General features: G+C 40.3%; 1 protein-coding gene across 3 annotated transcripts in view; it reads left to right on the top strand.

Annotated features, from left to right (window-relative positions):
- ptpn21 (protein tyrosine phosphatase non-receptor type 21) overlaps nt 1-15,718 on the top strand; it is a 99,666-nt gene that overhangs the window by 44,822 nt on the left and 39,126 nt on the right. For all 3 annotated transcript variants that reach the window (XR_009446228.1, XM_059649081.1, XM_059649082.1), the window contains exons 9-11: nt 1,988-2,075; nt 3,703-3,785; nt 12,016-12,076. Coding sequence is in view for 2 of the 3 variants with exons in the window: in XM_059649081.1 (XP_059505064.1) it covers nt 1,988-2,075; nt 3,703-3,785; nt 12,016-12,076 (232 nt within the window). In the remaining variant the exon portion in view is untranslated. The remainder of the gene's footprint in view (nt 1-1,987; nt 2,076-3,702; nt 3,786-12,015; nt 12,077-15,718) is intronic.

The raw sequence follows: 15,718 nt of genomic DNA, 5'->3' as shown, positions 1-15,718 counted from the left end.
TATACCTGGTGTTTATTTTAGTATGCACTGCTGTGTTGACTCCAGATAGATTCCTGGGTTTGGTGGCGATGAGAATGAGAAATATGTTGGCCCTTGAGTTTGCTGATTGCAATGGAATATGTTCTGTTGATGTTGACAGCTCACAACACTTCATGTGTGGCCCAGTTGTGAATTGCCAGGTGTGCTGTGAATCCAATCCAATTAACAAAGTGATGTGAAGATGGGACTTTGTTTCCAGATACATCTGGAAACAGGTGGATTGGTGAGAATGATTACAAATCATTTTTCCCACATGATTCAGATTGCCACAGAACTGATATCGCAGCTGTCCTTTTATAGATTATAGCAATAGACATAATTGATCGATATCTTAAATCTTTCTAATTAAATTATCATTTGTAAAATTAGTAAGGTTATGGTAGCACTTGCTACTTGGCGTGGGAAAGATGTTTATAGTTCTACTTCCCTTTGTATGAAGATGTTTGCAAATTCTCTCCTTAGTTATATGGCTCTGATTTTAAGATTGTGTCCCCTTGTCCAGACGTCCTGCACCAGGGAAAACATTTTCTTTTATCCACCCGATTAATACCCTTCAAAATGCTAAAACCTCAATAAAATTAGCTCCTTGATTCTGGGTTTGTTAATTGAGCAACGTCAACATTTTATGGAATTTTTCAGATATTACTACCATTTTCACGCAAATTTGCCAAGATGTAATACTCCCTTGTTTTGGGATTCCCACTTTGGGAAATAGTTTCTCTGGACCTTCAGGGCAGCAGTGGTTAGCACTGATGTGTCTCAGCACAGGAACCCAGATTCCATCCTTGAGTGACCGACTATATGGAGTTCGCATGGTCTTCCTGTGCCTGCATGGGTTTCTGCCGGATGCTCTGGTTTATTCCGATGTTCCACAGATGTGCAGGTCAGATGGATTGGCCATGCTAAATTGCCCTGTAGTGTCTAGGGATGTGTAGAATAGATGGATTAGACATGGTAATGGCAGATTATGGGGATAGGGTGACAGTGGGTCTGGGTGGGAGTATTGGTGCAGATTCAATGGCCTCTTTCCGCACTGTAGCAATTCTAGTCTGTTCAGTGATTGTTGAGTTTATTCACCATTTTAAACCTTGTGATTAGATTATCCCCTCTCTCTTTTAAACTGAATGGAGTACAAACCAAGTTCATTCAATCTGTGCCAATGATTTAACTATTTGATCTGCAGTATCATTGATTCTAGTAAACCTGTCCTGTACTTGTTCTACAGTCAATGCATCTTTCCAAAGGTTCTGTGCCCAAAACTGAAGGTGGTGGTCCAGTCAGAGTCTCACCAAGGCTGTGTGCCACTGAAGCATCATTTCCTTTTTCTTTGAATTCCAGCTTTTTGGAAGGCCAACACTGTTTGATTTTTGTACTGTACACAAAGATTTGGTGATTTGTACACGTGAATACCTAAATCCTTTACTTCTCACCTTAAGTCTCTCCATTGAGTGAAAACAGTAGGTTTCTCAGGTCTAAAATAGATAACCTCGCACTTCCCTACACTGAATATTTGTTATTAAACACAAAGCAAAAATTAGTATTCACATTTTTAGTTAGCTTGAATTAAACTATTCTGCTTTCTTAAATGATATTACTGATGTTAGCTGAATCCATTTGCTTGCAAAATCATGAGGAAACACAAATGATTGCTTCTAGAAGGTGGATGTTTTTAAAAGACTTTGAACTAAAAAAAATTGAATAATTTTCACATGAAATACTTTTTTCTTCTCTCCTATCCACTCTAATGTTTTCTGTTAAGCAGCTGGAATGACTAAATCCTATTATGACACTGAATTAATGCTGTGACTTGATTAGTTCCATGTGCGTTGCACCTAATTGTTTCCTTGCTAATAAACATGCAGAATCACTACTAACTTAGCAAAAAATGTTTAAAATCTTCAGTTGATACAGAAATGATATTTTGAAAATGTTATCTTTTTCATTTTAGATGGAATGACATTTCTAACTTGTCTCACAACAAATCCTTCTTTGCATTAGAGCTGGCCAACAAAGAGGAGACCATTCAGTTCCAGACTGTGAGTGCTCTGAAACTATTATTTTCAGCTCCTTTTAATGTACAAGTTTAAAATTTTACACTGTTACAAAGTGAATTAAGGAATGCACTGATCTGAGGAAAGACATCAATTTGTACTGTTGCTTGAAGATAATTACTCATGCTGGATTGTAGCTTTAGAAGGGAAGAATAATATACCCTTCAATGTTGCAATGTTTCCCTAGTTACAATAATCTTTCTTGACTTTAACTATTAATCAAGTAGGTAAGGATATTGCATCTGAGAAGGTAATATCAATTTATTTTTGCGCTACTGAACTAAGTTCAAAATAATAAAATCCCAAAAGTTGGAAGTCTTCAATTTGATTTCCAGCTTGTTTATATTAATATTTTAGTAAGGGCATTTATCTGGCTAATGAAACATCGTATTTCATTATTTGGACCATGCAAAAAGGACCATATGGTTTTATAACACTTTGTAAGTGGTTCATTTTTAATCTGAATTGGAAGTCAGGAAATTCCCAAAATTGAGCATTTGTAGGATTTGGCATGCAAAGTAATATTTTGACCAATGAAGCGCGTAGTGCTTAAGAGGCATTTAGCTGAAAATGTAGAAGTACTTTAACCATGGGTCACAAGATCACAGTCTCAGGACATGGATAGTCCATTTAGGATCGAGATGAGGAAACGTTTCAGTCAAAGGGTCATAAACCTGTGGAATTCCGTACCACAGATGACTCTGGAGGCCAAGTCACTGAGTATATTCAAGAAAGTTTTTTAGATTTTAAAATCATCGAAGAGTTTGAAGCAAAATCAGGGATAAGGCATTGAGATGCATGCTCAGGGCAGCACGGTGGCTCAGTGGTTAGCTCTGCTGCCTCACAGCACCAGGGACCCGGGTTCGATTCCACCCTCGGACGACTGGCTATGTGGAGTTTGCACATTCTCCCTGTGTTTGTGTGGGTTTCTTCCGGGTGCTCTGGTTTTCTCCCACAGTCCAAGGATGTGCATGCCAGGTGGATTGACCATGCTAAATTGCCCACAGTGTTCAGGGATGTGTAGATCAGGTGGGTTATGGCGGGGTGGGTCTAGGTGGGATGCTTCGAGGTTCGGTGTGGACTGGTTGGGCCGAAGGGCCTGCTTCCACACTGTGGGGATTCTGTGATTCATATTGAATTTCAAAGCAGATTTGAAGAGCAGTATGGTCCACTGCTGCTCTAAGTTCCTATACTTAAAAAAATGAAGAGAAATTTGACCAGGGCAGTAACGGAAATCAATTGATATGGAACAAAGTGAGTAAATGGAGTTGAGTTAAAAATTAACTATGATATAATTGAATGTTGGAAAAAGTCTGCGCTTCTAAGTATTTGCTGAATGGTCATCTATGGGAGCATTACTGGCTGACCCGTCTTTTGGTAGAATATGCAGCCTATTCTAAGAAGCAGTTATAGATTATTCATGTCATCTTCCTTGTCTCTTTTTCAAATTGAAGTCGTTGTTAGTCTTCAGCTCGCTTTTCTGATAAATGGTTACACCTGAAAAGTTGAACATGTCTCTTTGCTGTGTGCGTCCATAATTTTTTCTTAACTTTTCATACAAGCAGGAAATTATAGAAGCTGGTTGTCACTGGTTTTAATTTGATTTCTACAGGAAGATATGGAAACATCCAAATATGTATGGCGAATGTGTGTTGCACGCCGCAAGTTTTATAATCTCAATAAAAACTGTAGCTTGTAAGTATAGTTTATCTATTAAGTAGTATATACACTATTTCTGGTATTGTATTTTGAAATGAAACTGATGAAGATGCTTGGAATAAATTGGCAATCTTAACTTTAATTTCTGTGGTCTCTAAGTTTAAAGATTCACTTGTGTAATCCAAAGGTGACAGTTCTGCAAAATAATAAAATGTGAGGCTGGATGAACACAGCAGGCCAAGCAGCATCTCAGGAGCACAAAAGCTGACGTTTCGGGCCTAGACCCTTCATCAGAGCAATGTTTGCTTTTTTGTCAAGTATCAGTTGGGCAGTGTTTAGGAAACAGTAATCACTATTATAAGGATTAGGTTGGCTATTGAAAAGGACAAAGACCAATTCAGGTTAAGACTGATTGGATTAAGTAGGAGCAAGCTAACCAGTTAATCAGTCCAGATCAATTGGAATCTCAGGTTGACAGGCAAAACAGCACCTGAACAGTAGATGGCCTTAGTAGATAGAGGGTACAGAGAATGATACTCTCATGAAATGGAAAAGCCGGTAAACGGATCCTCCTCTCCCTGAATGATAAAAGCAATGGACATTGAGGTAAAAAAGAAATAATGTGCAAATGACAGAAGTCCGGTAGGTAAGATATCAAGAAACAGACTGAATATAGAGATTCTGAAGGGAACTGAAAAGGCATATGAAACAAGCTGAGAGACAGAATGAAAAGTGGCTCACAGCTAATATAAAAGGGAATCCAAAAGCCTCGAATAGGCAGTCGAAAAAGAGGGGTGCAGGTGATTTAAGGACCAAAAATAAGACTTGTGTGTGGAGTCGGAGGCCTGGTTGAAGTACTTCATGGATACCTTCTATTTCTTTGCCAAAGAACATGATGTTGCACAGGTTGTGGTGAATGAGGAGTTAATTCGGAAATGTGGTTGTGTTTAAAATGGAAAAGGTGATGATATTGGATAGGCTGACAATGTAAAGTTGATGATTCACTGTGGCACTGGATGATGCGCATGAAAGTATATTCTCAGAAAAAGGAATGGAAATTGCAGAGCTGCTGGCCTTAATTTTGCTGTCTTCTGAGGGATGTGCCAGAGGGCTGGAGAACTGCAAATGTTTAGATTCCTTTTCAGAAAAAGGATATAAAGAATAACATGGAAGCATCAGGCCAATCATTTTAACCTCTGGGGAAGCTTCTGGAAATGATAATTTGGGGAAAAATGAATACTCACTTGAGCAAATGTGGTTTAATTTAGGAAAGCTAGCACAGGTGTTATGGACAAATCCAATTTAACTAAATTTCTGGAGTTTATTGAGGAGAAAGAAGATTGAGAGGAATGTTTTTGGTGTGATGTACTGTAAAGATTTTGTATTTTTATTTCTTCTATATTTTTTGTCATGGACTGAAATGAGAACAGAACTGTTTTAAAACCAAGGACTGGTGCATGATTTGAAGGCAAGTAACCTTACATTTGCTGTTTACACAGCTTGCACAGTTTACGCAGCTACTGGTTCAAGCAGTAGCTGAGGTGTCGTTTGCGGACAAGCTGGAGCCAAAGGATTCTGTACAAAGGGAATGTTAAATAGCAAAAAGTAGTATTTTGGTCTCTGGTCTAGTGACCATTAATTGGTGCCACATGCCTTCTGTCTGTTGTCAACTATGTAATTGATTCTTGGGTAGCCAAAAAGCTTCAGGCTGAGAGAAGATACAACAAAGTTCAGGACTTCTCATGTTTCTCTGCAGCAAAACCTACTTTAAAGCTCAAGGAAAACAGCTTTCTTTTTTCACGCCAGTTGTTGTGAGCCATGAACTTTAATTCATGTCAGTGCTCTTTTGTAAGAGTGAACCAGGCCCTGTCCCTCCTAAAAACCAGTGAAAACATCTGAAAAGGAAGCTCAAGAAGCAGCATTAAGATCAGTAGAAGAATGTTTCAGCAAATCCTGTCCACAGAGACCACTGAACTGCTTTTTTCTCAGTCAATAATGCTCTTGTTTCTTGTCCTGTGTGGTTATGTATATGTATGCATGAGGGGGAATTTTCTCTCATAGTTATATGCTGACAGTTGATGCAATTGCTTACCTGAAGCTAGAGTCTGTTCGTTTGTAATAAACAGTAATTCTTGCTAAGTGCAGAACCTGATCCATAGTTTCTATCAACCTGGGTCTTAAAAGACAGGTAAATTGGAAATTTTACTTCCTAAAATCTTTTGTGATGACTTTAGGAATAGTGAGCTTGTTTTCTAGCACCTGAATGGGCTGAATGGCATCATTCTGCTGCTCTATCTTATGGGTCACCCATGACATTTCAAGTTTTATTAACAAGGGCATAGAAGGTTTTAAAAAAAAAACAAAAGTTGTGCTAAACATATATATTTTAAAAAACTCTGGTTTAGCTACGACAGGAGAGTTATGTCCAGTTCTGGGTGCCATATTTCAGCAATGATATGAAGGCATGAGACAAAATGAGGAAAAGATTCTCAAGAATGGCTCCAAAGATGTGGAAATTCATTGACATCATTTGTAGAAGGTGGAACCATAAGACTAGCATTCCCTCTAATTTTCTTCCTGCAGCATGGATCTCCAAGGTTTGTGCACAGTAGTGACTTCTGGCACCAGAAGTCAATGCCACGCAGCTTAGAGGGACATTGCATAAGACAGAGGAGCAGAAGTAGGCAATTCAGTCATCAAATCTGCAATGCCATTCGTTGAGTTCTTGGTTGATCTGATCACCCTCAGCACCACTTTCCTGCCTTTACGCCATGACCCTTGATTCCCTTTCTGATTAAAAGTCTGTCTGTCTCAGCCTTAATAACTGAGTCTCTACACCCCTCTGCAATGAAGAATTGAACAGACTTGCTACCGTCTTTTCTGTATCTTAAATGTGTGACCTCTTATTCTGAGATTATGCCATCTGGTCCTAGACTGTCCCACAAGTAGAAACATCCATTCAATGGGTGGCACAGTGGCTCTGGTTAGCACTGCTACCTGTCAGCGCCAGGCACCCGGGTTCGATACCAGCCTCTGGCGTCTGCCTGCATGGAGTTCACACATTGTCCCCATCTGTGTGGGTTTCCGTTGGTGCACCAGTTTCCTCCCACAGTCCAAAGATGTGCAGGGTAGGTGGATTGGCCATGCTAAATTGTCTCTAGTGCCCAAGGATGTTTAGGTTAGGCAGGGTAGACTTGGGCAAAGTCAGGGATAGGACAATGGGTCTGGGTGGGATACTGTTTGGAGGGGCGGTTTGGACTTGTTGGGCCGATTGGCCTGTTTCCACGCTGTAGGGATTCTGTGATGATTCTAGCTACCCTGTCAAGCTCCTTAAGAATGTAGTATATTTTAAGAAGGTTACCTTTCATCCTTCTAAATTCTGATGAGTCAGTTTGGTAAAAAGAAGGTTGAGAGGAGATTTGGTAGAAGTATTCAGTATCATGAAGGGTTTGGACATGATGCATAGGGGGGAGAAATATTCTAATGGTGAAAGAATTGAGAACCAGATATTGCAGATTCAACTTAATTAACAAAAACAGTAGCAACATGCCTGTGCTGTGCAGGCAGGTTCAATTGAAGCGTTCAAGAAGAAATTGAATCCTTTCTGAAAAGCAACAATGAAAAAGGTGGGAGAGTGGCATTGATTTAAATTGAGTGTAGATGTAATGGATTGAATCCCTCCTGTGCTGTGTGACCATTCTCTAATTCTATGATTTTTTTTTTCCCCCATTTTCCCATTTACCTTTCCTTTCAGGTCCTTTTACTTCCTCCCAAAAAAGGATGAGCCAAGTAGTGTTTTTCTTTTTGACTTACTTACCTATGTATTATACAAGTTTGTTATCTGTCTGGAGGATTTTTCTTACTTTATAAAATAATTGCATGTTAACAGCATGGAAGGGCACCTTTCATCCTATTTGGTCTGTGCCAGCTGTCTGCCCGAACCGTTCACTCAGTCCCACTTTCCCACCTGTTGCCAGAAGTCTTGCAATTTTATTTTATCTTCAATAAGTATCCACTGTCCTTTTAACAGCCAAAAATTATGTATAATTGTTCAGACATTGGCATAAATTGAAAATCTGTAATCTGAGCCAGCTGACCATGGCACCGTGGTGCAAAAGGCCATTCAAGAGGGGGGAACAAAAAGACAGGTAGTTGTTATAGGGGATTCTGTAATTAGGGGGACTGATAGTATCCTATGCAAATGGATCGGGAGTCCCTCATGGTATGTTGCCTGCCCGGTGCCAGGGTGTAGGACATCTCCGACTGGCTTGAAAGGATATTGGAGCGGGAGGGGGAGGATTCAGTTGTTGTGGTCCACGTTGGGACTAACAACATGGGCAAAGCTAGGGTAGAGGACCTGTTCAGGGATCATCAAGCACTAGGAAGGAAATTGAAGTACAGGTCCTCAAAGGGTCATAATCTCCAGATTACTGCCCGAGCCACGTGCCAATTGGCATAGGGAAAAGAAAGTTAGGGAATTAAACGCGTGGCTAAGGGATTAGTGTGAGACAGAGGGATTCCATTTCATGGGGCATTGGCATCAGTTTTGGATCTGGGGGGGGATCTGTACCGTTGGGGCCGTCTCCACCTGAACCGATCTGGAACCAGTGTTCGAGCGAAAAGGATAAATAGGGTGGTCAGTAGGACTTTAAACTTCTGAGTTGGAGGGGAAGGGAAAGCAAAAGTGACAAGGAGTATGGAGTGAAATGGAAAGATAAGCAACAGGATAGCATGTGTACAGGTGGGTTTAAGCTCGAGGCAGACTAGGAATACAGCAAAAAGGAAGGATAGCTTAAGACATCTTAGGATTTCCAATACCTCTAATAATGATAAGAAAGTTAGCATTAAGGCACTTTACCTAAATGCTCATAGTATTCGCAACAAAGTAAATGAATTAACAGCACAAATAATCTTGAATGATTATGATGTGGTAGGCATCACAGAGACATGGTTGCAGGGAGTTCAGGACTGGCAGTTAAACATCAAGGATTCACAACTTATTGAAAAGAGAGGGAAGTGGGCAGAGGAGGCTGCAGAAAGATTTAGACAGTTTAGGAGAGTGGTCCAGGAAATGGCTGATGAAATTCAAGGTGAGCAAATGTGAGGTTTTGCACTTTGGAAAAAAGAATACAGTCATGGACTATTTTCTAAACAGTGAGAAAATTAGTAAAGCAGAAGTACAAAGGGACCTGGGAGTGTTGGCCCAGGATTCTCTAAAGCTTAACTTGCAGGTAGAGTCCATGATTAAGAAAGCGAATGTAATGTTGTCGTTTATCTCAAGAGGGTTGGAATATAAAAGCAGTGATGTGCTTCTGAGACTTATGAAGCTCTAGTTAGGCCCCATTTGGAATACTGTGTCCGATTTTGGGCCCCACACCTCAGGAAGGATATTCTAGCCCTAGAGCGTGTCCAGCAGAGGTTCTCACGGATGATCCCTGGAATGGTAGGTTTAACGTACGATGAGCAACTGAGGATCCTGGGATTGTATTCATTAGAGTTTAAAAGGTTGAGGGGAGATCTAATAGAAACGTCCAAGATAATGTATGGCTTAGAAAGGGTGGAACTGGGAAGTTGTTTCCATTAGGCAGGGAGATTAGGACCCATGGGCACAGCCTTAGAATTAGAGGGGGTAAATTTAAAACGGAAATGAGGAGACATTTCTTCAGCCAGAGTGTGGTGGGCCTGTGGAATTCGTTGCCACGGAGTGCTGCGGAGGCTGGGGCATTAGATGCCTTCAAGGCAGAGATCGATAAATTCTTGATCTCACAAGGAATCAAGGGCTATGGGGAGAGTGCAGGGAAGTGGAGTTGAAATGCCCATCAGCCATGATTAAATGGTGGAGTGGACTTGATGGGCTGAATTGCCTTACTTCCACTCCTATGTCTTATGGTCTAATGGTAATCAGAACAATTTACATTGAGATTTAAATTTTAAAAAAACTTAGGAGAAATAAAATGAACAGTCAAGGTATTTAAATGACCAAATAAACTGGATGATCTTTAGTAACTTGAGTGCTTTTTCATCATGTTTGCTTGTCAAGCTCACTTGATAATTTGAGTTATAACAGAAATTCAAACTGCAAAGTTTACTTTTCCTTAGGTTAGTACACTTGGACCATTTTTTATATACTTTCCACACTCCAAAGTATGGCCGTCTGCTGTGAATCAAGAACTGAATTTATGACCTTCCTTGTCTCTATAGCATTTGGAATAAAGGCCATCTTTTTTTTGTGCTTTTGTATCTGATAATTAATTTTTATTAATTTATATATATGGACACCTGTTGCCGCCCCTAAGTTAATGTGCTAAAAATCGATCCTCACTATTCCCAGAGTTATGGGCAGTGATGGCCTAGTGATTTTACTGCTTGACTATTAATCCAGAGACCTTGGTAATGTTCGAATTCTGCCACGGCAAATGGTGAAATTTGACTTCAATAATAATCTGGAATTAAGACTCTGATGATGACAAAACTGTTTAATTGTTGAAAAACCTCACCTGGTTTATTAATGCCATTTATGGAAAGAAATCTGTTATCTTTACTTGGTCTGGTCTTCATGTGACTCCACTGTGGTTGACTCTTCGCTGTCCATTGGGCAATTGGAGACGGACAACAAATGCTTGTCAGCAACATCCACGTGCTGTACATTATTTTTTTCAAAAGTCAAACATTTAAAAATAAGTATTAAAAATTCCTCAATTTACCTGATTTTTCAGACTCATGTTGATAAGCACGGACCAAGGGGTGATGTGGACTTGTTGGGCCAAAGGGCCTGTTTCCACACTGTAGGGAATCTAATCTTAAAAAAAAAACAAGTTTTGGTACTGAACAAGAATTGCTGTTTATTACAAATAATTAAACTCAAGCTACAGATAAACAGTTATAAACAATCTGCATAAAACGTTACAAATTAAAACTCTAATTCTTTTTTAAATGCTCCTTTACACACACTGAAAATAGATGGGAAAAAAGAGTGATAGAAAAACTGGAAAAGCAGATCAGAAGTCTTTGTGCACAAAATCTGTTGAGTTGGTTCATGCTGATCAGAAGCCTTTTTCCACCAGTTTGCAAGAGGCACAGAGAGTTGGTTCTCTTACTAAAGGTCTCTGACTTATCAATTTAAAAAGGCACAACTTCCAGCAACTACTGAAGGAAAGAAAATTGCTGTCTTCAGTTTTTGAAGTGCATTTTCTCAGCAGACAATAAAGACAGCTCCTGAGCTAGGGAGGATCTGATTACTTCTCTATATCTTGTTCTCAGGCCCAAGCTGTTCAATTACCTTTAAAGTAGTTAAAGTTGTTGGTAAGCAAATATGTCAATTTGTCATCAATAACTGGTCACTAGTCCAGAGACCAATCCACTTTGTGTTGCCAACCAGAGCTCCATCTGAATACAAAACCCCCTCGGCTTCAGTTTATCAGTAATCTAATTGTTAGTTATGTTTTTTTCAGCAGCTGTTTAAATGCTGCTTACCATGAAATGAGGTAATTTCTCAAAACATGCAACAATCTTCTAAACATTTTTAAAAACAGTTCTTCGTCATTTCAGTCCACAATTTTAAAAGCACATCCTCTTTTATGTAAATTCCTTTATGGCCACAGCTCGGTAATGTCACGTCAGAGTCTCATTCTGGCTTCCCGAAGTTCTCCAGTGTGCCACGCTGTGCATGAATAGCCTGTGTCTCTGCTTTGCCATTGTAAAATGGTACGTGTATAGATTTTCAAATTTCTTTAGATTTTGTTTTACAATATGACCCATGTTGTAATATAGGAAGAATAAAGTTGAGCAAAATGTGAAATCAAAAAACTGCAGATGCTGGAGATCTAAAACAAAAACAAATTGCTAGTGAAACTCAGTTCGTCTGGCAGCATCTGTGGGAAGAAAGATTTGATGATTCAGATGTTAATGAGGAGTCACTGAACTCAATGTTCGGTCTTGCAGTGAGGTAATTTTTAAAATGACTTTTGAGAAATGTGGCTTCACTGACAATGCCAGCATTTGATGCCTATTTCTAAAGTTAAAAGTCAGTCACTTAGACGAGACTGGTAAAGACAGCACATTTCCTTCCCTAAAGGACATTCATGGACCAGTGGAGTTTTTGTGATGATTTCTTGGCCATTATGGTGACCAGCTTCATAATTGCAATTTTTTTCGTAACTGCACTTTAGTTTCCATTTCGCTGTAAAATCCCTGAAAGGCGTTTAACTTTTTTATTTCAGAAGCAAAATCATTTGAATTTCAATAACCATTTAATTTTTGATTTCAGACAAGCTCAGACTGCTTCAGTAAGCCCTGTCCGAAGGAGCATGTTGTCAAGAATATCATTGGTACGTGAAATATGGCCTTGTAACTTTTCAAATTGTTCCTAACATGACTTTCAGATTTTAAAAAGTCTTGTTTAGTACTACTGCCAAATAAGTAATGGTAATCTTTTGAAGAAAAGGGAGATAGAGAATATGTTGGATATTTGATGAATTCTTGAAGTGTACATCAGGTCAAGCAGAATAAGCCAATAGAGAAACAAGTAAAATGGCAAAGAGTGAATATGAAAATAGAATGACAGTTAACATCGAAGGGATCCCAAATATCATCTGGCTTGTATAGGGTAAGAGATGAGGGTGATCCCATTAATGACAAGAAGGATAATATATGCTTCGGTGCAAGGCAGGAAGGCTTAATAGTTACTTTGTATGGTATTTACTATGGAAGAAAATGCTGTTAAAATATCCATTAAAAACAGCGATAATTCTTGAAGTAAAAATTATTAGCCAGCATGTACTGGAAAGGGTGACTCAGCTACGAATGTGTAGGTTGCCTGCTCCACATGGCTTGCATTACAGGTTGCTAGAGAAAGTGGGAGCAGAGCTGGCAGAAATGGTTGCAGTAATTATCCCTACAAATGGGAGGTGCCTATAGGTTGGAGAATGGAGAATTTAATGCTGTCTGAAGAAAAGTTGAGGGTATTCCTTGTAACTACGGGCTGCTTAACTTGATCTGATTGGTGGATAAGAGTTTCAAAACAATAATCGGAGGATTGAGTTTATTAAGGAGAGCCTGCATAAATTTATGATCAAAAAATCATGTGTAACTGTTTACATTGACAGTGAAGTAACTAAGAGAGTTGATGAAGGGAACACAGTAAATATTGTCTGTTAGGATTTTTAAAAAAAGCTTTACAATGTTTTGGATGAAAAAGAATCTAACAAATCATCCACCTAACCAGTTGATTTATTTTCATGAGATAATGGGAACTGCAGATGCTGGAGAATCCAAGATAAAAAAGCGTAGAGCTGGATGAACACAGCAGGCCAAGCAGCATCTCAGGAGCACAACAGCTGACGTTTCAGGCCTAGACCCTTCACCAGAAAAGGGGGATGGGGAGAGGGTTCTGAAATAAATAGGGAGAGATGGGGAGGCAGATTGAAGATGGATAGAGGAGACAAACAAGTTAAAGAGCCGGGGATGGACCCAGTAGAGGTGAGTGTAGGTGGGGAGGTAGGGATTGGATAGGTCAGTCTGGGGAGGACGGACAGGTCAAGGGGGCGGGATGAGATTAGTAGGAAGGAAATGGAGGTGCGGCTTGAGGTTGGAAGAGGAAATAGGTGAGAGAAAGAACAGGTTAGGGAGGCAGGGATGAGCTGGGCTGGTTTTGGGATGCAGTAGGGGGAGGGGAGATTTTGAAGTTTGTGAAATCCACATTGATACCATTGGGCTGCCAGGTTCCCAAGCGGAATATGAGTTGCTGTTCCTGCAACCTTCAGGTGGCATCGCTGTGGCACTGCAGAAGGCCCAGGATGGACATGTCAAAGGAATGGGAGGGGGAGTTGAAATGGTTCTCGACTGGGAGGTGCAGTTGTTTATTGCGAACTGAGCGGAGGTGTTCTGCAAAGCAGTCCCCAAGCCTCTGCTTGGTTTCCCAGATATAGAGGAGGTCACAACGGGTACAGCGGATGCAGTATACCACATTGGCAGATGTGCAGGTGAACATCTGCTTGATGTGGAAAGTCGTCTTGGGTCCTGAGATGGGGTTGAGAGAGGAGATATGGGGGCAGCAGTAGCGCTTTCTGCAGTTGCAGGGGAAAGTGCTGGGTGTGGTGGGGAGTGTGGAGCGGACAAGGGAGTCACAGAGTGGTCCCTCCGGAAAGCCGATAAGGGTGGGGTTAGAAAAATGTCTTTGGTGGCAGGGTCAGATTGCAGATGGCGGAAGTGTTGGACGATGATGCGTTGGATCCAGAGGTTGGTGGGGTAGTACGTGAGGATGAGGGGGATTCTCTTTTGGTGGTTATTGCAGGGACTGGGTGTCAGGGATGAGTTGCAAGAAATGCAGGAAACACGGTCAAGGGCATTCTCAACCACTGCAGGGGGGAAGTTGCGATCCTTGAAAAATGAGGACATCTGAGATCTAGGGAGTGGAATGCCCCATCCTGGGAACAGATGTGGTGGACGCGAAGGAATTGGGAATAGGGGATTTATTTTCATGCTCCACTTGATCCACCTCTCAGCTTTCCTTCTCTGAATCTATCTATTCCCTCCTCCCTCAAATGCTTGCTTAGTTTTACCTTAAATGCATCTATATTATTTGCTTAAACCATTTTACAAACATTGAATTCCTTGTTCTGTCCAAACTTGGAGTAAGGAAATTTCTTCTGAATTCGCAATTAGATTTCTTGGTGAGTATCTTCTTAAAATAACAGCTTCTAATTATGCTCTTCCCCATAAATGATTTGATTTCTTGTTACATGTACCTGAATACAGTAAAAAGTTTTTTGCATGCAATACGGGCAGATCATTAGGTACAAAAACACCAATCGTAGGGTGATTGAACAGAGTGAGGAATACAAAGTTAAGGCTGCAAAGAAGGTGCACCGAAAGCAAGATCAGCATTTGATTTGAAACTTTGAGGGTCTGTTCAGAAGTCTAATGACAGTGGGAAAGAAGTTGTTCTTGAACTTGTTAATTTGTGAGTTTAAGATTTTCTGCTGATGGAAGAGATTATAACTGGGATGGGAGGGGTCTTTGATGTTGGCTGCCTTTCCAGAGCATTGAGAAGTGTAGATAGGGTCATCTCATGAAAGGTTGGCTTACATCATTGTCTGGGCTGTGTTCTTAACTTTCTGTAGTTTCTTATGGTTCTGGACAGAGCAGTTGCCATATCCAGCCGTGGTGCATTCTCTCCTTAAGTCCTTTTGATAATATGACAGCCACAACTGCGTGAGATGCTCCTAAGTACTGTTTTGTGTAATCAAGGTTCAAATTTTTTTTTTCTTTATTCACGGGATGAGGGCGTCGCAGGCTAAGCAACATTTATTGCCTGTCCCTAATTTAGTTAAGTCAACCACATTGCTGTGGGTCTGTGGTGACATGTAGGCCAGACCAGGCAAGCATGGCTGTTTCCTTCCCTAAAGGACATTAGTGAACGAGATGCTATTTTCTGATAATTGACAATGGATTCATGGTGGTCATTCCAAATATTTATTGAATTCAAATTCCACCATCTGCCATGCCAAGATTTGAACCCGGGTCTCCAGAACATTGTTTGCATTAATAGTCCACCGATATTACAACTAGGCAATCGTCTCCCCTGATAAGTGCTCAGCATAACTTCACTTCTGTCCCTCTAGAAGTAAAGCATTTGTTTTTTGTTTTATCGTCTTGCTAATCTGTGTACATTTTATGGTCTAATGTCTGTGACATACATGTCAGTGATTTACGTTTATGCTGAAGCTCCATTGTCCCCATCCACACCAAAACCTGCGCTTTGCAAATATGTGACCTCCCTGTTCTTCCTATGAAAATGCATTATCTCATTTATCTGTTGAATGTCATCTGCCAATTAATTTCCCATTCTGCAGTTTTAACTAAGAAAAATGAGCAGAAATTTACTCCAATTAAATAGTGGGGAAAGTGAAGCCATTGTTTTTGATCCTCTTTCAGAACCATTTGACTAGCTTTTTATTCACTTACTGGCT

This window comes from Stegostoma tigrinum, chromosome 10 (genome assembly GCF_030684315.1).
Source record: "Stegostoma tigrinum isolate sSteTig4 chromosome 10, sSteTig4.hap1, whole genome shotgun sequence".
In the NCBI taxonomy this organism is placed as follows: domain Eukaryota; kingdom Metazoa; phylum Chordata; class Chondrichthyes; order Orectolobiformes; family Stegostomatidae; genus Stegostoma; species Stegostoma tigrinum.
Note: the sequence above shows the minus strand (reverse complement) of the source record. Positions and strands in the feature narration are given on the sequence as shown.